Source organism: Muscardinus avellanarius (genome assembly GCF_963383645.1).
Source record: "Muscardinus avellanarius genome assembly, chromosome: 19".
Taxonomy (NCBI): Eukaryota; Metazoa; Chordata; class Mammalia; order Rodentia; family Gliridae; genus Muscardinus; species Muscardinus avellanarius.
In genome coordinates this window covers 4725453-4737702 of record NC_137805.1, presented here as the reverse complement: position 1 = coordinate 4737702, position 12250 = coordinate 4725453, and the positions used below count along the sequence as shown (strand labels likewise).

General features: G+C 39.6%; 1 protein-coding gene across 3 annotated transcripts in view; it reads right to left on the bottom strand.

Moving 5' to 3' along the window:
* Positions 1-12250, bottom strand: part of TASP1 (taspase 1) — a gene marked incomplete at both ends in the record, with an annotated part of 259575 nt that overhangs the window by 226271 nt on the left and 21054 nt on the right. For 2 of the 3 annotated variants that reach the window (XM_080716070.1, XM_080716071.1), the window contains one exon: positions 2009-2129. The exons of the other annotated variant lie outside the window; for it this stretch is intronic. In XM_080716070.1, the coding sequence (XP_080572196.1) occupies positions 2009-2129 (121 nt within the window). The remainder of the gene's footprint in view (positions 1-2008; positions 2130-12250) is intronic. 3 annotated transcript variants of the gene reach the window in all.

Genomic DNA, 12250 nt, shown 5'->3' with positions numbered 1-12250 from the left:
AAGCCAGGCATTGTGGTGCATGCTTCTAATCCCAGCATTCGGGAGGCTGAAACAGGAAGGACGCAGGTTTGCAGCCAGCTTCAGCTACTTAGTGAGGCCCTCCACAACTTAGTGAAACCCTGTTTCAAAATAAAGAATAAAAAATAGGGTAGGAGGTATAGCTCAGAGGTCAAATGCCTCTGGGTTCCATTTCCAGACCCGCAAAAAAAGAAAGAAAAGAAAAGCAAGCCCCCTGTGACAAAATTAGATCAATCTCACCACCACAATGCTGACGAATGAAACCAGATGCTGTCATGTCATTTCAATCATACCCATTTCAGGAACAGGCGAATTAATCTATGATTTCTAAAGTAAGAATAGGGGAGGGCCACAAGAAGTAGAGACTAGGAAGAGCCATAAAAGGTCCTTACAGAAGTGTGTGTGTGTGTGTGTGTGTGTGTGTGTGTGTGTGTGTGTGTGTTCGCTCCAGAGGCATCCTACCTGGGCGTTAACTCCTAGCCCTTTCTTAGGCTTTGTTTTGAAACAGGACAGGATGCTGAGAGTCTCACCATGCTGCTGAGGCTGGCTTCGAACCTGTGATACTCCTGCCTCACCTCCCAAATACAGGGATTATAAGTCTATACCACCACACCTATAACTATGTGCTACATTTTACCATGAGTATTTAAATGCTTTGATTTGTACATTTATACAGATGTATCTGACTGTATATGACTGTATACATTTTAAGAATAATGTGAAAATGAGACAAGCGTGGTGGCATATTCCTGTAACCTCAGTACTTGGGAGGCTAAGACAGAAGGATCACAAGTTCCAGTACAGCCTCAACAACTTAGCAAGACCTTGTTTCAAAATAAAAGATAAAAAGGGCTGGGTGTAACTCAGAGGTAAAATGCCCTGGGTTCAACCCCCAGCACCACACAGTAACACACACACACACACACACACACACACACACACACACACACACACCATGAAGACACACACTAAAAATCTCTGTACTTCGCTGGACATGGTGGCGCACACTTGTAATCCCAGGGCTTTGGAGGCTGAGACAAGAGGATCGCACAGATTTGAAGCCAGCCTCAGCTACTTAGTGAGGCTCTCAGCAACTTAGTGAGACCCTGTTTCCAAATAAACTATAAAAATAGGTCTGGGAGTATAGCCCAGAGGTAGAAAAGCCCCTGGGCTCCAACCCCAGTACCACCAAAAAAAAGAAAAGAAAAAAAAAATCTCTGTACTTCATATGTATTTAAATGAATTATAAAATATTAGATATATTTTTAATGTAATAATAGGTGAACATCTCCAAGATATCCCATTTATAGAAAACAAGTTTCATAATATGTACATTTATTTTTAAGAGACAACCATATTCACAAAATAAACTATGTCTCCATTATATAAATATATAGATAAAGATATTGGATTTTTACTGGTTTTAAAACTCAGGGGGAAAAAGTGATAAAAGTTTTATTTACATAATCTGAAATATTTAATGATAAAAACATTAGTGTATTTCAAATTACAAATGAATACAATAGTCTAAATCAAGTTTAAATGTCTACAATCTCTTAAAAAGTAAAGAAGAATATAATTCTAACCAAAAATATGAAAACAGGCTGTTTTGCTATTCTTAAATTATTCACAGTTGCCAGGCATGGTGGCACCTACCTGTAATCCCAGTACTTGGAAGGCTAAGAGAGGAGGGTCAGAGGTTCCTGGCAACTTAGTGAGGCCCTGGGTCAAGATCAAAAATTAAAATAAGACTTGAGTGTGTTGCTCAGAGGTATAATGCACTTGGGTTCAATCCCTAGTACCACATACACAAAAAAAGATTCACAGATAAGATATTTTTATTCTAAATTCAGTAAAAGAAGAAAAATGCTTCTTTTCAACACTATTCCAAGCAAAAATGGTGAAAAATACAGGACTAAATCTTTAGAAAGTGTGAAATAATAATACAGTTTTCAAAAGCTAGAGAGAGTATGTCAGAACGCTCACATACCACTCAGTGCTCCAACTGCTCCAAAATTTAGAGACTTCCCATCCATTATGCTGGCATCACACTCAACTTCCCCTAAGAGGTTTAGATTAGATCCCATTCCTGCATTTGTAAAAGGAGAATCCTAAAAGACAAAAACAAAAATTAAAACACCATTAGTCTCAAAATAGAAGTAGAGCAAATCCCTCATAAACTTTTCTAAAAACTAGAAGGTAAGAGACTACTTCCCAACGTATTGTATGATGCCAGTACTGACCTGACACCAACACAAGACAAAAGTATCATAAAAGCAGGTATGGTGGCATATGCCTGTAATCCCAATAGCTGGGAGACTGAGACAAGAGGATCACAGGTTCAAAGCCAGCCTTAGCAACTTAAAAAGGTACCTCAGCAACTTAGAAAGACCCTGTTTTCAAATAAAAAATAAAATATGACTGAGGGTATAGCTTGGAGACAGAATGCCCCTGGGTTCAATACCCAGTACCAAAAAGAAAAAAAGAAAAACATGAGAAAAGAAAACTAGTGATCAATATACCTCATAAATACAGACACAAAACCATCACAGAAAAACCAGCAAACAAAATTCAGCACAATATATAAAGAAATCTATATCATAAACACGAGAGATGCCAGGAAAGCAAGGCTGGTTTAACATTACGAATTAAAATAAAGGTGTCATAGTGCATATCAGTATTTGGGAGCTGAGACAGGAGGACTGCAGGTTCAAGGCTAGAATGGCCATCATTCAAAACATAAACAACAACAGATGCTGGCGAGGATGTGGAGAAGTGGGAACTCTGAGACATTGTTGGTAGGATTGCAAATGAGTGCAACCACTTTGGAAAACAGTATGGAGAATCCTCAGAAGAATGGGAACAAATCTACCATTTGATCCAGCAATACCACTGTTGGGTATCTACCCAAAAGAAAAGAAACCAAACTACCAAACTAATGCATGTGTATCTATGTTCATAGCTGCACAATTCACCACAGCCAAACTATGGAACCAGCCAAGATGTCCATCAACAGATGAATGGATTACAAAACTGTGGGATACGTACACACTGTAATTTTACTCAGCCATAAAACTCAATTACATAATTTTCAGGGAAATGGATGGAACTGGAGGACATTATGCTAAGTGAGATTAGTCAAGCACAAAAAATAAGAAATCAGATGCTTTCCCTAATATGTGAGAGTTAGGGAGAAAAGAGGAGCAAACAAGTCAACCTAAAGGAGGAGAAATGAGGGGGGAAGAGGAAAAGCTCTAAAGCTCACAATGTACTTAAACATATCGAAGTCAATCACTAAGCCAAGCAAGGGAGGGAGGGACGGGGAGGGAATGGGGTGGGATTTGGGTAGGGGTTAAATCAGTGATGAGTACATGTTGTACACACAAGTTTTTTACCCCAATAAGTTGTATGAATATAATGCACCAATAAAAAAAATTTAAAAAAAAAGGATAGCCTCAAAAACCTAGGGAGACTCTCAGTAACCGAGCAAGTCCCTATTTACAAACAAGAAATAAAAAGGACTGGGTTGTAGCTTAGACGTAGCGTGCCCCCTAGGTTTCGATCCCTAGTACAATCAATTAATCATTAAATAAAGAATAGGGCTAGCTGGGTACAGTGACACAGCCAGTACTCCTAGTACTTCGGAGGCTGAGCCAGCAGGATCACAGGTGGGAGGCCAGCCTCAGCAAGTTCGTAAGAACCTGTGTCAAAATAAAAGGGGCTGGAATTTATCTCAGAGGTAGAATGCCCCTGGATTCAATCCGCAGTATGGACAAAAAAGAAAAAAAGAAAGGGAAAGGAAGGAGTAAATTTATCTCTATTAGAAGATAATATGAGCCAGGCGTGGTGGTGCACACTTGTAACCTACAGGTTCAAAGCTAGCCTCGGCAATTTAGCGGGGCTCTCGGTATGTAGAAAGACCCTGTTTCCAAAAAAGAAATAAAATTGGGCTGGGGATATACCTTGAGGTAATATGCCTCTGGGTTCAATCTCTAGTGCCCCCCAAAAAAGATCTTAAATATGAAAAAATATTAAGGACTCCATTAAAACACTATTAGATTATAAATTTAGCAAGATTGCAGGATACAAAATTAATATATAAAAAAATCAACTGGACTGCAATGAACAATGCAAAATACAAAATTAAAAAATAATCCATTTACAACTTCAAAAACAACAAAATAATTGGGAACAAATTTAATGAATACAAAAAAGTAGAATATCTAATACACTTGACATAAGCTGAGCTTAATAAATGATTATGGGGAGGAGGAGGGCAATTATGATTGTGTCAATACATATGTATAAATTTGATGTCTCAGGGCAATAAAAGTGAAGTGGGATGAGGACAGTGGGCACTTCACCCTGTGACCAAGACCTCCCTCCAGCAGCGTGCTCTGGTGGCCTTCCCCCACCTGGCTTACATCCAGGGCTAATGGCCTCTTAGGGGAGGGGCTTCCTCTTACCCACTGATCTGGAAGACCATCCTCCCAGCATCCCCAACCACTTGCTTTTCCCTTTTTACTACCTGTTTTATGTTTATATATTGACTGTTTAATTCTCCTCATGAGATGAAAGTCCCACAGGTATAAGAATATAAAAATGTGTCTTTTTAGGTCTGCATCCCAGGGTCTAAGGGCAATGTCTGGAGTATGATAAGTACTCAATAAATATTCGTGGAATGAATAAATAGCAGTGATTACAACTAGATATAAGTACAATACTTGATCATCACGAACTATAGCCCCTTAAGCAAGATGATCCTAATTCCTCTGGGGTACTGCCATAGAGAAATGCAAGGAAAATGTAATGGAGTGTTCAATATTTTTTTGAAAGAAGAACTGGGCATGGTTGTACGTACCTGTAATCCCAGTACTTGGGAGGCAGAGAGAGGATTGCAGGTTTGAAGCAGCCTTAGCAACTTAATGAGATTCTCAGCAACCTACTGAGACCCTGTTTCAGGAAGGAGGAAGGAAGGAAGGAAGGAAGGAAGGAAGGAAGGAAGGAAGGAAGGAAGGAAGGAATGAATAACAGAAGAAAGGAAAGGCTGGGGGTGGGGGGGATATCTTGGAGGCAAAATGTCCCTGGGTTCAATCCCCAGCACCAAAAAATAAAAATGAAATAAATAAAAAAGAGAAATATACTAAACTCAAGACAATAGTATTTTCAGTTTCTAAATGATGGAATTTTTAAAAGCAAACTATTTTAAGCTTACTCATCACTTTTAAAGGACACAAGGCTTTAAAAAGCAAGATCCTTCTGACTGAGTAACCTAGCAAAGAGATGGAAGGGAGGCCAAGAGGAAAATCGAGAGGTTCTCTCCCACCATGACATGGGAGCCCTTTCCTATTAATGAAATTTGGGAAATCACTCCAAGGCAAAGATCTGCAAAGCATTACTCCTTCACTGTGAACCCACAACCTGTATTACCCATTTAATGTCCTTTGCGGGAAGCATAAATAAAAGAATTGTTTGCAAGGCTGTAGGGCCCACTGTACCTCTGGGGAGTTCTCATGTAACTTCTATTAACAGCTCTCACAGATGCAAACATTTAGTTTTCAAATGTCATACAAACACTAGACTGACACATTATAAAATCATTTTTATATAAAATGATTTATATTTGTCCAATTTCAAACCTTCCATTAAGAAGAAAATGACATTAACAGGAAATTACTAATATGTTAAGTATTCATACCCTGTTACTTAAGTACAAATTCAAGAAACACATCATTAAATGAACAAAATGTAGGAGATTGTGTAACATATTATCTTAGACAAAATTATTTTATCAAGATTATTTTAAAATCCAGACATGGTAGCACACACTTGTAATCCTAGTACTTGGGAGGCTGAGACAGGAGGATCCAGGTTCATGGACAGCCTCAGCTACTTAGTAAGGCCCTCCACGACTTAGTAAGACCCCGTTTCAAAGTAAAGAATATAAAAAAATAGAGCTGGGGGTGTAGCTCAGAGGTAGAATGCATCCCCACTACCACAAAAAAAAGATTATTTTTAATTGCTATCTCCACTAACAAATAGCTTTATTTATCTAAAGTAATAACAAGGGGGGAGGAGACCTTTGAAACAAACTTTCTTCAACCCATTTAAAATAAGAATAGGAGCTGAGGATGTAGTTCAGTAGTAGAGCAAGCACTTGGCCAGCAGGTGCAATGCCCTGGGTTCAATACCTAGCATCGCTCACATACGCACACAATAACAGACTAAGAAAAGCAGAGCGTGCACTCATAGTCCTTCTCAAATTAACAGGAGAAAAATACAATATGCCTATCTTACATAGCCCTATCCCAAAAATCACTAATTCCCTTGTATTTCATCATCAATCCTCATTATTTACAGAACGAATGAAGCCAAATGGATGGGGGAAAAAAATTGCCTGGGAATTTCTTGTTGTTGTATAACAGTCAATTAAGCTCAAGTTTGCAAGACTAAATGGTTGAAAGATTCCCAATTTAGATTTCTTTGCAGTGGTATAGGTCAAATTCATTCATTCAACAAATATTTATTGGGCTCCCAGATAAAAATACAAAATAAACATAAGCTGGCGTGGTGGCACACACTTGTAATCCCAGCATGTTGGAAGCTGAGACAGGAGGATCCAGGTTCCTTTGCGGCCAGCCTCAGCTACTTAGTGAGGCCCTCTGCAGCTTAGTGAGACTCTATTTCAAAATAAAGAATAAAAAATAGGGCAGGGGGTGTAACTCAGGGGTCAAATGCCCCTGGGTTCCATCCCCAGACCCACAAAACAATAAAAGAAAAACTAAAAATCTCCATCCTCCCATCCCTAAAGATTCAGGACATGTGAGTTGAAGATAGAAAATCTTAATAAGAAAAAAAAAGCTACTTCCAGTTTAAATGAACTCTATAATCTGCTTAACTTTACCTTGAGGAGGCTTATAAAGGGATCTATCAGCATCAGCACAGAGAAGAGTAAGTTATAAATAAGGTATGAGAGGATGTAGAAGCTAACAACTCTAGGGCCAAGGTTCATCTTTGAGTGGAGAAAAATTAGGTTGGAAAATTTTAAAATAAAATGGGAAGCCAAGCATTGTTGGAAGCATTGTTTGTCATCTGCTTTGAGATCACCTGGGTCCATCTTAGGAGAGCCACAAACTGTCCACCCAAGAAGGAACTGTTTACAAGCAAGTTTCCAAAGACCAAATGGGCCTGATAACCAGGGACTCTGACTGATAAGCAAAGACCCTGACAGTTTTCTTGTTTACCCTTGACTTCCCTGACTCATCCATGACTACCGTGGTGTTATTCCCTGACTCACCCATGATTTCTTTGTTATTTCCTGTGATTAATAATATCTTAAAATGTTTTGGTTATAACCCTCAAGATACTAATGGAAGGACAGCAGGAATAGAGACATCTCTCTCCTCCTGGCCTCCCCAGCTGCCATGTCATTCATTTGAGACTTTTCATCAACTAATCAACATCAGAACCATCCACTACAGGGCGTGGTGGCACACACTGGTAATCCCAGTACTTAGGAGACAGGAGGATCGCAGGTTCCCGGCCAGCATCAGCTACTTAGTGAGGCCCCCCGCAACTAAATGAGACCCTGTTTCAAAATAATAAAAAATAGTGCTGGGGGTGTAACTCAGAGGTAGAATACCCCTGGGTTCAATTCTCAGTACTGCCAAAATAAAATAAAGTAAAATAAAACATAAAATAGGAGTCATTGGCAAATGGATACAGAGAGCCTCTGGGCAGTCATCACAGATGTACAAATCAATGGGATTTTCTTAGCATGCCTTCCATTAAGAACTAATGGAGGTCGGGTATGGTGGTATACTCCTGTAATCTCCAGGACCTGGGAGGCTGAGACAGAAGGAACAAAGATTCGAGGTCAGTCTCAGCAACTGAATAAGACTTTCAGGAACCTAGTGAGACCCTGTTTCAAAACAAAAAAATAAAAGGGCTGGGGGTGCAGCTCAGAAGCAGAATACCCCTCAGTTCAATCCCCAGTACCACACACATTAAAAAAAAAAAAAAAAAAAAAAAAAAAAAAAAAAAAAAAAAAAAAAAAGCCGGACGTGGTGGTGCACACTTGTAATCCCCGAGCTTGGGAGGCTGAGACAGGAGGATCACATGGGTTCGAAGCCAGCCTCAGCTACTTAGTGAGGCTCTCAGCAACTTAGGGAGACCCTGTTTCCAAATAAAATATAAAAAAGGTCTGGGAGTATAGCCCGGAGGTAGAAAGCCTCTGGGTTCCACCCCCAGTACCACCAAAAAAAAAGAAAAAAAGAGAAAGAAAAAAAAGCAATGAAATCAATATAAGATAAATGATACTGGAAGTTAAATATCCTTCCCAAGTACTGAGACAATAGGAATGCATCACTACAAATAGCTCACAAAGTATTTTTATTTACTTTTGCCCTATCATAAAATTCCTTAGAAAGCCAGGCATGGTCTCCGGGGACTGAAACAAGAGGATTGCAGGTTCTTGACCAGTTTCAGCTACTTAGGCCCTCCACAACTTAGTGAGGCCTGGTATAACTTGGAGATAGAATGCCCCTGGGTTCAATCCCCAGTACCACCAACAAAAAATAAAAATAAAAATATAAAATAAAATTCCTTAGAGTGGTATACTTTGGTATTGGTTCAAACTGCTTCAATAAGAAACGTTTTGAAAAGCTGGTAGTTTTATTTGAAATTCTATTTCAAAATGATAGAATAATACTTAAATCCACCACATGTGGGTTTAAAAAACAATTAACCATGCACAGTGCACACTTGTAATCCCAATACTTAAGAGACTGAGACAGAAAGATGGCAGATTTGAGGACAGTCTCAGCAAACAGTGAGACTCTCTTCAACCTAGTGAGACTTTGTTTCAAAATAAAAATAAAATATGGCTGGGGGTTAATGTGGAGTAGAATGCCTCTGCATTCAATCCCCAGCACCTCAAAAAAAAAAAAAAAAAGTATATGAGATTAATTGTTCAATGGTACTGCCTGTTCTTAAGAGGTATTCTTGAAAACTCAGTCATGTAAGAACATTTTCACCCAAATCCTAGCCAATTATAAGCAAGACTCACTTTATAGAGATAGATACTATTAGTTATGTTTGGGTTATTAGGCAATTATTACATTTATAAAGAGTAAAAAGTTCAAGAATTAATGGCCTTTAATAAGTTTCAGCAGTTAGGCAGAAAATATTTTTACTAGGTCCAAATGAAGTATCTTTCATTCATTAATACAGAACCACGGGGCATACTTAGAAATCAGAGGCTCAATTATCTAAGAAGGGTTCCTAAGGAAATAAAAGGAAAACTTTCCATTTTCGATCTGTAGCTGCTTCTTAATGACAGAAAGTATTCTTTCGTTTCTGGCATCCTCTCTTCTCCCTTCCTCAGGACATACTTACAGATGCACTGGCTGCTTTACAGAACTGCTAAAAGTCCTTGCTGTGGTTGATCAAAGTTGGAATTCCTGACGCTATTGCTCAACTTAGACAGCCTGGAATTGCATCTACCAAAGAGTTACGGTGCTCCACTTTCAACATGTGTTAAAGTAATATTTTAGCTATCCTGGATGTAAGTTGAGAGAACATTTGTTCGCATCTCAGTCTGTGAACATTTGAGTCAAATATAGTATGTTGAATACCAAGTTTTAGTGTCTGTGACAGTTCATTTTTTTTTAACTGTTCAATTACACAGAAGATGATACACTTTTTTTCTAAACCTCATACAACAGCATACTTGGAAAACCCTTCTCTGATCTTCTTAAAGTGCCCAAGATCTTCTGGAAATGTCAGGAAAAAAATGAAACAAATGTTGATATTCATCATAATGTTGATATGTTCAAAGAATTCACTGACCTAGAATAAAATATTTTGTCAAAAAATAAAGCACTGCACATCTGTACCCAACTTTTTTCTACTATTCATTTGCCTAATTAACAAATAAGCAAAATGTAATTAAGTAGAAAAATGACATAACAGCAGTTTATTTTCACTTTTTTAATTGGAAGCCAAAGAGTTGCAGTACAAAGAGTTACTTGTCAAACATAACCTAAATCTCTAAAATAAAATATTGGCTTCAAGAGACTTGAACATCTGAAATAGTTTTAAACTGTTTTAGCTGGATTCTTTATGGCCAGGAAGAGGTGAGCATAGGCAGTACCTGAAACTGTCCTTTCTATATGAGCTACATCTATAGAAAACACAAAGGTAGCTGCTTCTCTAGTATTGACAAATCTGGCAGCCACTTACATTTCCCTTCAACCTAAGTACTTTTGCCTTGTAACCATGTTGACAATAATATAAAACTATCACTCAAAAAGAACCTGACAGACCATGGAGTTACACTAATTTAAACTATCCTTCTATGAAATCCCACAGTCAGTATAGGCAGGAAAGAGATGGGTAGGACTAACATTTAAGTCTTCTAACAAATATGCTTCTTTTTATCACATCTGTAATCCCATGACTTGAGAGGCTGAGACAGGAGAATTGCAGGTAACTCACTGAGACTCTGTTCGAAAGTAAAAAAATAAATAAAAATTGCTAAGGGTGTAGTTCAGAGGTGGAACAGCCCTGGGTTCTATCCCTAGTATAAAAAATAGAAAATAAAGTCTTCCAAACCATTAGAAAATGGCACATATTCCAGGAAGGGGGATCATGAATGAGTTCCCCACTCTGAATTTTCTTTCTTTCTCTTTCTCTCTCTCTTTTTTTTTTTTTTTTTTTTTTTTTTTTTTGCGTGTCTGGGGATGGAACCCAGGGGCATTTGACCTCCGAGCTACACCCCCTGCCCTATTTTTTATTCTTTATTTTGAAACAGGGTCTCACTAAGCTGTGGAAGGCCCTCCCAAATGCTGGGATTACAAGCGTGCACCACCATGCCTGGCTTCCCAGTTGAATTTTCTGGAAGCCTAATGTGTTACGGTATTAACGCCCTGTGCTGAGGTATACATATGTGAAGAACTGTAAGGAAATGGGTAACCATGCCTGAGCCTGGTGAGAATGACTACCAATAAAACTGCCTGACTGCCAGGCATGGTGGGGCATGCTTGTAATCCCAGTATTTGGGAGGCTGAGACAGGAAGCCTGCAATTTTGAGGTCAGCAAGACTTAGTAAGGCCCGCTGTGACTTAGTGAGACCATGTTTCAAAATAAAAAATAAAAAGGGCTGAGGGTGTAGCTCAGAGGTAGGACACCACTGGGTTCAATCTCCAGTATTAAAAAAATTAAAAAAAAGAAAATTTGGAGGTGCTGCTCTAAATGATCTCCAAGGTCCAAATCACAGAACCCTAAGGGCCAGAGGCCCTAAGTCAGGGGTTTCGTAAACCCACAATAAATAGAAAAAGGTAGTAGTGGCTGTGACCTTCTAGAAGTCACAGCGGCATACTGCTTCCTCAGGGCGATGTGTTGGATGATCTGGGGATGGCGCCACAGCCACTAGTTGGTGTTGTATGAACCTGCTGCTCAGGTATCTCAACTACAGACATTCCTTGCAAAGATGCCCAAGGTGTGATTTCCTGAAAAAGATGCTCAAGGCAGTCCTCGGGTAGGTCCTCAGCCCAGGAATGGAGGAACATCCTGGGCTCTGCTGTCCCGGCTGGCCGCTCTCAGCCTGTCTGTTTCTCTCCAGCTGCGTGTCTCCTGTTCTCCCATCCACCTTCCCTCCCTCGAGCCTTACACTAAGGTGATACTCACACTTGGACTCGGCCCTCAGCACCCTGGCTCCTTACAACCTGCAGCCTCCGCTCTAACTGCTAGCTATCCCGACCCGGGCTTTTGTTACCACGGGGAACTGTTCCCTGAGAGGCTTTTGAGAGGCCGTGCTCTACTGCTCCTCCTGCTCCATAAATACACGGAGGCTGGCAGGAATAGACTTTATTAATATGTTATATACATAAAGCCAGCTTTGAAGGAAGGCAGAGGAAACTTATGTATCAAGTCATCACACTCAGAAACTCAGGAACACAGGATAACTTTAAAAGAGGCAGCAAAGTGGACAAAAGGCAGGAAGTAAACATGTGAAATTTAGATAGCCAGGCCGGGCGTGGTGGCGCACGCTTGTGATCCCAGCATTCGGGAGGCTGAGACAGGAGGATCTGGGTTGCAGCCAGCCTTGGCTACTTAGTGAGGCCCTTTGCAGCTCAGTGAGACTCTTTTCCAAATAAAAAATAAAAAATAGGATTAGGGCTGTAGCTCAGAGGTAGAATGCCCTTGGGTTCCATCCCCAGTACTGGGAAAA